Source organism: Triturus cristatus, chromosome 1_1 (assembly GCF_964204655.1).
Source record: "Triturus cristatus chromosome 1_1, aTriCri1.1, whole genome shotgun sequence".
In the NCBI taxonomy this organism is placed as follows: Eukaryota; Metazoa; Chordata; class Amphibia; order Caudata; family Salamandridae; genus Triturus; species Triturus cristatus.
In genome coordinates, this window is record NC_140579.1 from 1,156,171,027 (window position 1) to 1,156,185,224 (window position 14,198).

Consider the following 14,198-nt stretch of genomic DNA (forward strand, 5'->3'; position numbering starts at 1 on the left):
AAAACATATGTTCGAGGCATATGAGCTGCAGATCACACACTAAGGATAAGATCGCCATCTGGTGTTGGGCTCGGAAGATTGCAGGTTGTTGTTGTCTTCGGAAGAAGTCTTTGGTCACGAGATTGGTGACTCCTCCCCTGGACAACAGTGCGCATGGGCATCCACTCCATCCTCAGATTGTTTTTTTCCGCCATTGGGTTTGGATGAACTTTTTTCCGCTCCAGCAGAAAACTTATAGCAATCACTACAACTCTCATAACTTCAAAACTCGACGTCGAAAACCATATCGGACCGACTCCGGACGCGGGTGATGGAAAAGACACCTTTTAAAAAATGCCCCCAATGTGGAGCAAAGTTCCCTCATAGCGATCACCACGAGGTCTGTAATTTGTGCCTTTCACCAGACCACAACGAATCCAGCTGTCCAGCCTGCGCCACATTCCGCTCAAAGAAAACCATCCGGGACCGAAGAGCTCGACGCCATATCATGGCCAAGCCGGTTCCGGAACCAGAAGACATCTTTGCACAGGACGTCCCTGACGATGACTCCGAAGATCTACAAATCGTGTCCGAGGCCGACTATTCTGATCCGGGGGAGCCCGTGAGTACCAGCCCCCCTACCCCAACACCACCCAAAAAGACATTGGTCACGACTCTGCCAACTGGGCCCATTCGCGATCCAAAAACATCTTCTGAAGCCCCGCCCTCGGGCCCGGCTCCGAAGAAGAGTAAGCCTGCAGGTGGCTCGGGCTCGAGTAAACCTCATGTAATTGTGCCTATAATACCTTCGGCACCAAAGCAGGCTTCAGGACCGAAATCTCCATCGGGTCCGAAACGTCACTCGGTCCCGACATCTCCACCGGCACCGAAACGTTCTTCGACGCCGAGGTCTCCACCGACACCAAAAGGCTCCTCGGCACCGAAACCCCTCAAAACCCTCCCCTCCTGATGACCATTTAGGGTTCGGTCAGCTTATTAACAGAGCAGCATCGTTTCATGGTGTCACCATGCACACCGACACTCCTGAGGAGGATTTTCTACTTGACACTTTTGAGCAGTCCCAGAAAACAGTCCACATTCTACCCATGATTAAGGTAGTGATAAAGCATGCCACTGAGGTTTTTAAAGACCCTGTCAGGGCCAGGGTTCTCAACCCCAGAATAGAAAAAAAAATACAGACCAGCGCCACAAGATCCTGCGTACATCAAGGCGCAACTCCCCCTAGACTCACTAGTCGTCTCCAATGCCAGGAAAAGGGCCAACTCCCAAACAACCGGAGACACGCCGCCCCCAGACAAGGAGTCTAAACTCCTGGAGGCTTCCCGAAAAAGGGTTGCCGCTCAAGCGGCTAACCACTGGCGTATCGCAAATACACAAGCCCTATTGGCTGGTTATGATAGAGCCCATTATGATCAACTGGAGGTTCTCTTACAACACCTGCCTGAACCTTTCAAAACACAGGCCACTGACCTCATACAAGAAGGCAAACTAATATCCAATGCCTCCATTAAATGTGCATTAGACGCAGCGGACACCGCCTCTAGGGCAGTCAACACAGGCGTATTGCTTAGACGCCACGCATGGCTGCGCATCTCCGGCTTCAAGCCGGAAGTACAAACCTCCATTCTTGCTCAACCCTTTAATCAGGAGCAACTATTCGGCCCGGCAGTAGACACTGCCCTAGAAAAAATGAAGAAAGATAATGAAACTGCAAAATCTATGGGAGCATTGCAGTCTACTCAACCCAGAGGCTCCTTTCGTTGCTCCTTTTATAGAGGAGCTTCCAAAAATGTGGGAACAGACAACTCTTCCACCTTCAAAACATCGGGTCAAACATCCCCTAACAAAGGATATTTTAGAGGAGGGTATCGGGGAAACAATAATAAAGGCCGGGGACGGGGTAACAGCAACACCCGCTCCTCTACAGCCACCAAACAGTGACTTGCCACCACTCCCCCCAGACCATTCCACTCCGGTCGGGGGCAGGCTTCAACAGTTCCTACCTGTCTGGAATACCATCACTACAGACAGGTGGGTAAGACAAATTATCCAATATGGCTACTGCCTCGAACTCATAAACCCGCCCCCAAACATACCACCCAGACACCGTCCCATGACGTCTCACCACCTCACACTCCTCAAACAGGAAATACAGTCTTTGCTTCAGAAAAACGCAATAGAACCTGTTCCACTACAACATCAGGGCACAGGAGTATATTCTCTATACTTCCTCATTCCCAAAAAGGACAAAACCTTGAGACCCATACTGGACCTCAGACTACTGAACCAGTACATACAATCAGATCATTTCCACATGATCACTCTCCAACAGGTCCTTCCTTTACTTCAACAAGGAGACTTCCTTGCCACATTAGACCTCAAGGATGCATATTTTCACATCCCTAGGCATCCCGCTCACAGGAAGTATCTACGATTCGTGGTAGACGGTCAGCACTATCAGTTTACAGTTCTCCCATTCGGAGTAACAACTGCACCAAGGGTGTTCACCAAGTGCTTGGCAGTTGTGGCAGCATATCTCAGGAGACAACAAATCCATGTCTTCCCCTATCTGGACGACTGGCTCATAAAAGCCAATACTCTAGACAAATGCGTTCACCACACCCACCGCACTATTCAAACCCTGCACAATTTGGGATTTACCATCAACTATCCCAAATCTCAACTACAACCCTCCCAAGTACAACAATACCTGGGAGCCACCATAAACACAGCCAAAGCCGTAGCTTATCCCAGCATAGCCAGGATAGCCAACATACAAAGTCTGATCAAAACATTTCAAACGCAACACTCTCTCCCCGCAAGAGTGTTCATGCAACTCTTAGGCATGATGGCGTCATGCATCTCCATAGTACCCTATGCACGCCTTCAAATGCGTCTCTTACAGGAATGTCTAGCACAACAGTGGAATCAGGCCCACGGACAACTTACCGATCTGGTGTTGGTGGACAGCCGCTCACTTTGCTCACTGAAGTGGTGGAACACCATCAACCTGTCCAAAGGGTGGACGTTCTTAGAGCCCCTTCCACAAGTTGTGCTGACCACCGACGCATCTCTCACAGGGTGGGGAGCCCACCTCCTTCAACACACAACTCAGGGACGGTGGACCACTCAACAAAAACAGTTCCACATCAATCACCTGGAACTTCTAGCGGTGTTCCTAGCCCTGAAATCCTTCCAAGTGCATCTTCAAAACAAAACTGACCTCATCCGCACGGACAACATGACCACAATGTATTACATACAGAAACAAGGAGCGACACATTCTCTACAACTGTCCCAACTGGCGCAACAAATTTGGAGATGGGCAATTCCCCGGAACATCTACCTACTAGCAGAACACCTCCCAGGGGTTCAGAACCTGGTGGCCGACCTCTTAAGTCGCCACACACAGCAGATACATGAATGGGAACTACACCCCAAAGTTTTACTCCCATTCTTCCAAAAGTAGGGACAACCAGACATAGACCTGTTCGCCACACCAGAAAACGCAAAATGCCCAACCTTCGCCGCTAGGTACCCACACCCGCGATCAAAGGGCAATGCAATATGGATGAACTGGTCAGGCAGATTTGCGTACGCTGTTCCGCCTCTCCCTCTCATTCCATTTGTGGTACGCAAACTGAAACAACAGTCGCTGACACTCATCCTAGTGGCTCCCACTTGGGCACGTCAACCCTGGTTCACCACACTTTTGGAACTAGCGCTAGTTCCACATCAAAAACTGCACTCTCCCCGAATCTCTTAACCCAGAACCATGGAGAAATCAGACACCCAGATCCTCAAACACTGAACTTGGCAATCTGGCTCCTGAAGTCTTAGAGTTCGGGTACCTCAACCTTCCTCCAGACTGTATGAATATCATTAAGGAAGCCAGGAGACCTACTACTAGGGCATGCTATGCTGCAAAATGGAAAAGATTTGCCATTTACTGCGCTAACAATGACATACAACCACTGGATGCTTCCATCCAGAACATCATTTGCTATTTATTGCACTTGCAAAGATGCAATTTAGCGTATTCCTCTATACGTCTACATCTAGCGGCATTAGCAGCCTATTTGCAAAATAGACAACACCTGTCCCTCTTTAAGGTACCAGCTATTAAAGCATTTATGGAGGGTCTTAAAAGAATCATTCCTCCAAGGTTACCGCCTTCCCCGGTGTGGAACCTTAATATTGTTCTAACAAGGCTCATGGGTCCACCATTTGAACCAATGCACAAATGCGAACTGCAGTTCCTAACATGGAAAGTAGCTTTCCTCATCGCAATCACATCCCTGCGAAGAGTAAGTGAAATACAAGCCTTGACTCTCGAAGAACCCTTCCTCCAACTACATCGGAACAAAGTGGTTCTTAGGACGAACCCAAAATTCCTCCCTAAAGTCATTTCCCCTTTCCATCTAAACCAGTCTGTGGAACTGCCAGTCTTCTTCCCTAATCCAGACTCAGTAGCTGAGAGGGCACTTCATACCTTAGATGTTAAAAGGGCCTTGCTCTATTACATCGACAGAACCAAACCTTTTCGGAAAACCAAGCAACTGTTTGTTTCTTTCGCTCCACCACACAAAGGCAACACCATTTCCAAATCGGGTATCGCCAGATGGATAGTCAAATGTATCCAAATATGTTACCAAAAAGCTAAACGTACTCTTACCGTTCCCCCTAGGGCGCACTCCACGCGTAAAATAGGGGCCTCTATGGCATTCTTAGGGAACATCCCCTTAGAAGACATTTGCAAAGCAGCCACATGGTCTACTACACACACCTTCACTAAGCATTACTGTGTTGATGTGCAATCCAAACAACAAGCTTCAGTAGGCCAAGCTGTCCTAAAAACTCTATTCCAAACTGCTGCAACTGATACAGGTGACCACCGCTAGGGGAGACACTGCTATATAGTCTATCCTTAGTGTGTGATCTGCAGCTCATATGCCTTGAACGGAATATGCTACTACTTACCAGTATGCATCTGTTCTTGGCATGTAGAGCTGCAGAGCCACACACGCCCACCCGCCTCCCCGGGACCTGTATCTGTTACAGCATTGTCTTAATTAGACACTATACATGGACATCCTTTCTCTTTACTTCTTACTCACTCCATCATTTCCCATCATGGCGAAAAGCAATCTGAGGATGGAGTGGATGCCCATGCGCACTGTTGTCCAGGGGAGGAGTCACCAATCTCGTGACCAAAGACTTCTTCCGAAGACAACAACAACCTGCAATCATCCGAGCCCAACACCAGATGGCGATCTTATCCTTAGTGTGTGGCTCTGCAGCTCTACATGCCAAGAACAGATGCATACTGGTAAGTAGCATATTCCTTTCACTCTTGCTTCTTTGCTTGTGTCAGCACTTTTTGAATGACTTTATTTCACAAGCCCTGTTGGTTTATCTAACATCTCTTTCTATAAGCTGGGGCGCACACTTCAAACGACACACACACAGTTTGTACACTGTGATGTTTCGTAAAATGGTACATGCATCTAAATGCCCCTTTCAGTCATTTTCAGCTTACATCTTAGAAGCAATTCGGAAACATGTTTGCTCAGAATAATTTTCCTATCAGTACTTCAAATAGAGTCATGTGGAGCATTTGGGTTTCCTTCCTTTCACTTGTCAAATGAGCTGTGTCATTCTCTGCTGACCTTATGGACATGCCAGTACTTGTGAGAAGGGTATATGCCTGGCCATCTCCTCAGTGCCTCCCTGACAAGGTTATTTGGAGTGTGGCAGAAGGAGGACGTCTGCCATAGACCAGCAGATGCCCAGCTCAGTCAAACCCAGCTCTCCTGTATCATTTAGAGTCAGGGACGTTGCTTGGTTTGTGATGGTGGATTCTAAGCTGGCTCTCCCAGCAGAACCCATTCGCTGGTGACCATCCACCACAGGGCAGCCAACTTTCCAATATCCTTTTTATTTGACATTGATCCTATGACTCCTTCATTGCTTCTGTATTCCAGGCTCTTATCAAGCAGGATAACCTTGATGCCTTCAATGAGCGAGACCCCTACAAAACAGATGACCCCCACGATGAAGAGGAAGAAAATGATGATGACTCCAACATTGAAGCCGAGCCGTTTCCGCTGGAGAGGGATGAGGTGATGCCACCCCCTGTCTCACACCCTCCATGTGACAGGCTCACATTTCCTAAAGGGCTTCCCTGGGCTCCAAAGGTCAGGTGAGGTATCTTTCTTCACTGCCCTCTTGTCTCTGTTTGTGGCAAAACCAATCACAATATTCTGACTATTCAGCTAGTGGTCTGATAATGTACACACCTTCTTTTGATTTAGTCTTTATTAGTTCTACCTTCAGTCTTCCTCAATTCATAATCCACCTCATCAAACCTTACTGCCTCCTTTTCATGTTCACATCATAGGGTTTTTGTTCTCACCTCAGTTGTGTCTCTCTGTTGCTGTTCCTTCATCTCTCTCTGTCTATCAAATTCTTTGCTTCTTTTGCATCTCTGTTGGTCTGTCTTGTGTGACATGCCTTTTTGGGGTTACTGTCAGTTTTGTCCTCCACAAAGTTACTTGATTTAATGTCAGTGGGTTGTTGTCTTCACTGTTAATCAATTTTCTATCATTTTATTGGTATGGTTTCTGCTTTGCTGGGTATTGATTACACATTTGCTGGGGATTGTTTATCATACCCTCTTGCTTGGTTTTGGTTACTCATTCTGTGTTTTGACTTGTTGCTATCACATACGATAGATCCCTCCCATTTACTAACATTTTGGTTTTGGTAGCATTAGGTTATTGCATTATATTTCCATCAGATTCAACAGCTTAGTAATATTTCTTTTTTTCTCGCTTGCAGGGAAAAGGATATTGAGATGTTCCTTGAAAACAGTCGTAGTAAATTCATTGGCTACACTTTGGGAAAGTAAGTACTGGTTGCCTGCTTTTCTTTGATGCTATTCAGACTACTTAGTAGGACGCCTTTACAATTTGGAATGTACTTTGATTTGGAATTTCACATGTAATTGTGGCAGAGACCATACTTTCTGTTGATGTTATTGTTAATATTTGTATAACGCATGACTGTTGTACATCATTATGTGGGAACCAGTGCCTGTTTTGAATCCATATCACTCAGTGTCAATTTTCACAATTGTTTCTCAGTTTTTCCATTCACACTGTTTTGTTCAACCTCACTGGTGCATTACTGCTTCAACTTTGTTATAATTACTATGTAATCGCAAGACATTGAGGTAGAGGAAAGATTGATGATTTGTTCAACCATTGTGTTGGTGTTCAGAATTAAATCAAGACATAAGCGAACATGTTCCATGGGCATGGTTTCCTCAAAGTCTACAGGGTTACAGCAGTTTGTATAGGCATACGTAGTGTACATCATTGTTCTATTACTTCTACAATAGGAAGCTTATGTATTTTGATAAGTGGGTGAAGCTTTACGCGGCATTTCATACTCCTGTTTTTTCAGCTTTTGCAGGTCAGCAGTCAAGTAGTAGGAACACTTCAAACTTTTCCCACCCTCAATTACTCCTAGCATTATTTACTGCAATTAGTCGAAAAGGCTGGTGGCTCGGAACACTACAGGACAATACCAACCTCTGTAGTTCCTCGACATAGGCCATACAAAGGGCCTCCATTTGCCATTCATATGTTTTTTGGAACATTCCTTGAACTTGTTCCTGACCGATAATAAATCCTATTCTATTTCGCCATAGATATTCTGTTGGAAACCGGGCAACCGGGTTAGCAGTCACCAGGTTCCCAGCACAGTGGTAGCTTGGCTCGAGCGGTTGGGGGTCAAGCACCGTGTTAAGCGTACGTCACACCCTCACAATAACCATGCGTTCATCCGTTCCAAAAACGACACTACACCGTAAAAATTATGCAAGTCAAGTTGAAAATATATATGTCTTTATCTTATTTTCTCTTAGTTGCAGGTTTCATCACATAAATACAATACAATAGGATTTTCTTTTAAAAGAGCAGGTCAAACAAACAATGTTACTTTGGAATTTCAATAAATAGATTCAGGTCCTCATTAAGCAAAGAATAAATAGATGTGCAATAAATACAGACGGCAAATAAATACAGTCAGACAATAAATACAGTGCAGGAATAAATTAGTGGAAGACAATAAATAAAGCACCCTCAATAAATAAGGAAAAGCAATCAATGACAGTATAGATCAGATCACTTTCATGAGGTAACTTGGTCTTACTTTGCCCATACACAGCTTGTGGTCATTTGGATGGCATGGGGGTGTCCCACCTAGATTGGTCAAGGCTGGGGCCTAAGCTGAGGCAGAACCAGGGTAACCTAAAGATCTGGCCCTCCAAACTACACAGCCCCTCACAGATGTCACTGCACCAGTCTTAGTTCACCCCTGGCACTCCCAGGCTGGTTCTAACACCCCTCTAGCCCCTAGAATGGTCTTTTAGGGCTCCACGGGGCCTCAGACGCCCCCTCTACCACTTACTGCCCTTTTCACGATGATCGGCTCCGCTCGGCGCCGTGTCGATGTCGTGAGGCGGCTCCGGCTCGATGCCGCTGGGCGGCCTCAACTCGATGTCGCTGGGCGATCCTGCCTCGATGTCGCTGGGCGGCCTCGTCTCGACGTCGCTGGACGGTCTCGACTCGATAACGCTGGGCGGTCTCGACTCGATGTCGCTGGGCGGCCTCGTCTCGATGTCGCATTCCGGCGTCGCAGGGACACGACCTCCCCGCTTCCGGGTGTCTCCGGAGTGCGATCTCCACTCCCGACCTCCGGCGCCTCTCCACGACCTCCGTCGGCGCCCTCACCTCGACCGCGGGTGAAATTCCACACGACCTACGGCGCCTCTCCACGACCTCCGTCGGCGCCCTCACCTCGACCTCGGGTGAATCTCCACACGACCTCCGGCGCCTCTCCACGACCTCCGTCGGCGCCCTCACCTCGACCTCGGGTGAATCTCCACTCGACCTCCGGCGCCTCTCCACGACCTCCGTCGGCGCCCTCACTCGACCTCTGGCGGCTCCGGGTACGACGTCTGCTTTCTGTCAGCGCCGCTTCTCTACCTCAGGCCCCAGATCTCCAGGCTTCTCGACGTCAGGACTCCAGGAGGACGCCACTGAACAGGTCAGGAACTTGCTGTTCTTCCTCTTTAAGGCCTGTTCCAAATGTTCAGATCCTTAAGATGGTTCTTCTGGTCTTGGTCCCACACAGGGCTTTAGGCTGGGCTTTGTCAGTAGGGACTAGCATCAAGGGTGGGTTTCTGGACCCCACTCCAAGCACTGGTTTCCACCCCTGCTGCCTTACTCCGACCTCCTTCTATATCTGTCCTCTCTCTTCTCCAGTCAGTTGCCAACTGCCGCTCTGAGATGGCCTCCCAACATTCTAAACTGCCTCCCACTGTCACAGGGTTCTAGAATGTTACAGAAGGTTCTAGAAACCTCCAGTGGGATCTGGTGATGTCACAGGTGACAATGGGTGGCCACCAATTTGTGTCTCAGGCCCTCAGACAGAAGTTCCAGGGGTAGGGAAAATGGCTCCCTGACCCTGCATCAACACTAAAAAGTCTGGTGGTTCCCAAAAAGGAAAAATTATAACAGGGTTTGAGGCAAAAGTGGGACAAAATAAATAATGATGAGGAGGGACCACCCAAAGGGCTGACAGGTCTAACACGCGTCCCCCCCCAGCTGAAAGTGGGGAGAGCTACCCAACCCCTTGGGAGTTCTCATCAATAAGGCGGAAATACCTTGAGAGACCGTCTGCATTGGCGTGGTCCACTCCAGGCCGATGTTCCACCTGAAAGTCCATTCCCTGTAGGGAGATAGACCACCTTAGCAACTTGGGATTCTCCCCCTTCATCTGCATCAGCCACCGAAGGGGTCTGTGGTCGGTCTGAACTAGGAAGTGCGAGCCAAACAGGTATGGCCGCAACTTCTTCAGAGCCCATACCACTGCAAAGGCTTCACGCTCTATTGCACTCCTTCTGTTCCCTGGGAAGTAGTCTCCGGGATAGGAAGACCACGGGTTGATCCAGACCTTCTTCATTGAGTTGCGATAACACTGCCCCAATGCCATGTTCCGATGCATCCGTCTGGACAATGAACTCCTTGGAAAAATCTGGGGCCCTTAAGACCGGGGCCTCGCACATGGCTTGCTTCAGTTTCACAAAGGCCTGCTGACAAGCCTCCGTCCAGACTACCCGTCGAGGTTGCTTCTTGGACGTAAGCTCCGTGAGGGGGGCCACAATGGTACCATACCCCTTCACGAAGCGGCGGTAATATCCGGTGAGGCCCAGAAAAGCTCGGACCTCAGTCTGAGTCTTGGGGGGTTCCCAGGCCATGATAGCCTCGATTTTCGCCTGGAGGGGTTGCACCGCTCCCCTACCCACCAAGTGTCCAAGGTACACTACCGACCCCTGCCCGATCTGGCATTTACTGGCCTTGATCGTTAAACCAGCGTGTTTCAGGGCCTGGAGAACAGCTTGCAGGTGACGCAAGTGATCCTCCCAGCTGTTACTGAAGACAGCAATGTCGTCCAGATAAGCAGCAGAGAAACTCTCCATTCCAGTGAGGATCTGGTTCACCAGACGCTGAAACGTGGCAGGTGCGTTCTTGAGCCCAAAGGGCATCACGCAGAACTGGTAGTGGCCCTTGGGCGTGGAGAAGGCTGACCTTTCCTTAGCTCCATCAGTCAGAGAGATCTGCCAGTACCCGGAAGTAAGGTCAAAGGTACTCAGATATTGGGCAGCTCCCAGCCGGTCAATCAATTCATCTGCTCTTGGAATCGGATGAGCATCAGTCTTGGTTACTGAGTTCAGTCCTCGGTAGTCCACACAGAACCTCAGTTCCGGTTGGGCTCCCGGGGGTGCAGCTTTTGGTACTAGTACCACCGGACTGGACCAGGGGCTGCTAGAAGGTTCAATCACTCCTAGCTCCAGCATCTTAGTGACTTCACTGTGAATGCTGGCCTTCACCTTGTCTGTCATCCGGTAGATCTTTGACTTCACAGGTGGGCTGTCTCCTGTGTCCACGTCATGGACGCAAAGGTGAGTCCTACCCGGAACAAGGGAGAACAACGAAGAGTACTGCCCCAGGACCTGGCGGCAGTCCTCCTGCTGTTCAGGAGTTAGGGACGGGGAGAGAATCACTCCCTCCACCAACCCATCCTTCTCTTGAGACGCAAATAAGTCGGGGAGAGGCTCGCTTTCCACGTCCTCTGCTCCGTCAGTCACCATCAGCAATATGACTTCGGGCCTCTCATGGTGGGGTTTGAGGCGGTTGGCATGCAGCACCCGTAGGGGCTGGCGGGGGGTCTTCAGATCCACCAAGTAGGTAGCCTTACCCTTCTTCTCCAACACCTCAAAGGGTCCTGACCAGCGATCCTGGAGGGTGCTAAGCTCTCCTGGTTCGATCACCCACACCTTCTGGCCAGGCTCCAATTCCACCGGGTGAGCATTGTGGTCATACCACGCCTTCATTACTGCTTGGCTGGCTTCCAAGTTGTCAGAAGCTTGCTTCCACAACTTAGCCATTTGGCTCCGGAAGGCCAGCATGTAGCTCACCACATCCTGGGGAAGCTTTCTGGGAGTTCTTTCCCATCCGTCTCTCACCAGGCTGAGAGGTCCACGCACAGGGTGCCCATACAAAAGCTCGAAGGGGCTGAAGCCCACTCCCTTCTGTGGCACTTCCCTGTAAGAAAACAATAGACAGGGTAGGAGGACGTCCCATTTCCTCCGCAGGCTTTCAGGCAGACTTCTGATCATGCCTTTCAAGGTTTTATTGAACCTCTCCACCAGACCATTGGTCTGGGGGTGGTAAGGAGTGGTGAACCCGTAGGTCACTCCACACTCCTTCCACATGGCCCGCATATATGCTGACATGAAGTTGGTCCCCCTGTCGGACACAACTTCCTTGGGAAAACCCACTCTGGTAAAGATTCCCATCAGGGCCCTAGCCACAACAGGTGCAGTAATGGTCCTCAGAGGTATAGCCTCTGGGTACCGTGTGGCATGATCCACCAGAACCAGGATAAACCTGTGACCAGCTGTAGTAGGCGGATCTAACGGACCCACAATGTCGATGCCCACCCTTTCAAAGGGGGTGCTAACGACAGGAAGTGGTTCCAGGGGAGCTTTCAGCTTCACCCCTGTTTTCCCACTGGCTTGACAAGACACACCCGTCCGGCAGTAGGTGTCGGACGACACTTTCATTTGAGGCCAATAAAAGTGTGGGACAAGCCGGGCAAAGGTCTTGTCTTGCCCCAGGTGTCCTGCCAAGGGGATCTCATGAGCCAATTCCAGAAGGAAGGCTCGATAACGTTGAGGGACAATTAAGGCCCGTGACGATCCGTGCATGGGTGCCTTGGGTTCACTGTAGAGGAGGCCATCCTCCCAGTAAATATTGTAGTTCCCCTCAACGTTCCCTGCTGCCTGGGCTTCGGCCTGTCGCCTCAGTCCCTCAAGGGTAGGACACTCCCTCTGGCCCTTGCAGAATTCCTCCCTGGTCGGCCCTCCCTCCACGTGCCACTCGGCCGGGATGGGTAGGTTCTCCAGTTCGGTAACATCCCCCTCCGCGGACTCCTGGTCCACCACCTCCGGTGGCCTATCCGTCACACGGGGCGCGGATGCCGAGGCAGGCTCCTCCTGCCCTCGGTTCTTCCCTTGGTCGGCAGCCGGCGGTGCCTTTGTTCCAGGCTCCCGCCTAAACGAACTCCCCCCTCCGGGTAGTCGCAGACCCTGTGCTGACACAGGCCCAGTCAGGTGTACCCAGCATCTCAGCATGAGTCCGGTATTCCACCTCCTTCCAAGCATTATGCTCCATGTCATTCCCCAGCAGACAATCGACTGGCACGGCAGGGATTACGGCAACTCGAAGCAACCCTGCAACCCCTTCCCATTCAAATGGAACTTCGGCCACCGGATAGTGGCCCATTCTGCCTTCAGCCATCGCGGCAGGGTGGAGTACATCAGGAATCACCTGCTCTGGAGACACCAGTTGGCTACGTACCATAGTCATACTGGCTCCTGTGTCTCTCAGAGCCTCCCCTCTTTGGCCGTTGATGGTGACCTACTGCCCATACTTTGTGGTATTTGCGGGCACCTGGATCTTAGGAACCATCTCCCGTTCTCCCAGGGACACTAAGGTGACACCCGCCCACTCCCTTCCCTTATCTAAAGGCATCTCCTCCCCGAGCACTACACTAGCTACTCCGGGGGCCTTTCCTCCGATGGGAGGGGGTGGTCTTTTCGGGCACTTCACATCTCCCTTATAGTGTCCGACACCACCGCACTCGAAGCAATGGATAACCCTTGGCTGCTGACTCTGGCCAGGATTAGGGTTTCTGGGTGGGTTAGCCCTAGCGGTGAATCCCGTTCCCTTCCCTTGGAAACTATTTTGGGGGCCTTTAGAGAACTCCGTTTTCTTTTCCCCTCCCTCTTTCTTCTGGGGGGCGCCCTGTCCGGTCTTTTGAGAGTCCCCTCCAGTCCCCCTTGTGGACACTCGGGTACTAGCCCAAATGTCCGCCTCCTCAGCAAGCTTCCGGGGATTGGTCAGCTTGCTATCCACCAGGTGTTGACGCAGGTCAGGGAAACATTTTTCGAGCAGGTGTTCCTTCAACATCAAATCAAACAACCCCTTGTAGTCCCTCACCTCGCTGCCTTGTATCCAACCCTCTAATGCCTTCTTTGCATAGTCCAGGAAATCCACCCAATTCTGTGTGCCCAGTTTGTGGCTACCCCGGAACTTCTGTCTGTACTTCTCGGGTGTTAGTCCAAACTTCCTCACGAGCGCCACTTTCATGGTGGGGTAGTGGGTCTGCTCATCCTGCTCTAGGGCCAATAATGTATCCCTGCCAGCTGGAGGCATGTATTTGTACAATCCCCCTCCCCAATATTTCTCTGGAACCCCATGGACTCTTAAAGAGACCTCATAGGCCGCTAGCCACTTGGCGATATCATCTCCCGCATTATAGCTGGCTACTATGTCTTTTGGCAGATAGGGTTTGGGTTCCCTGGTGATTTCTCTCTCTTCGCTGCCACCATTAGGAACAGCGTGTGCCCCGACCCGTAGGATCTGGAGATCTATCTCCCTGAGCCTCAACTCGTGAGCCATCCTCCGTTCCTCCTTTTCTTTCTCCAGCTTCGCCAACTCCCATGTGAGCTGTCTTTTCTCCCTCCGGTCAGTTAATACTGCTTCTGATAAGCCGCCACTAGA

The 14,198-nt window shown here is 50.2% G+C and overlaps 1 protein-coding gene across 3 annotated transcripts in view; it reads left to right on the forward strand.

The window, feature by feature from the left end:
• Positions 1 to 14,198, forward strand: part of LOC146871775 (striatin-interacting protein 1) — a 513,622-nt gene that overhangs the window by 200,396 nt on the left and 299,028 nt on the right. For all 3 annotated transcript variants that reach the window (XM_085651361.1, XM_085651345.1, XM_085651354.1), the window contains exons 10-11: positions 5,985 to 6,202; positions 6,841 to 6,906. In XM_085651361.1, the coding sequence (XP_085507487.1) occupies positions 5,985 to 6,202; positions 6,841 to 6,906 (284 nt within the window). The remainder of the gene's footprint in view (positions 1 to 5,984; positions 6,203 to 6,840; positions 6,907 to 14,198) is intronic.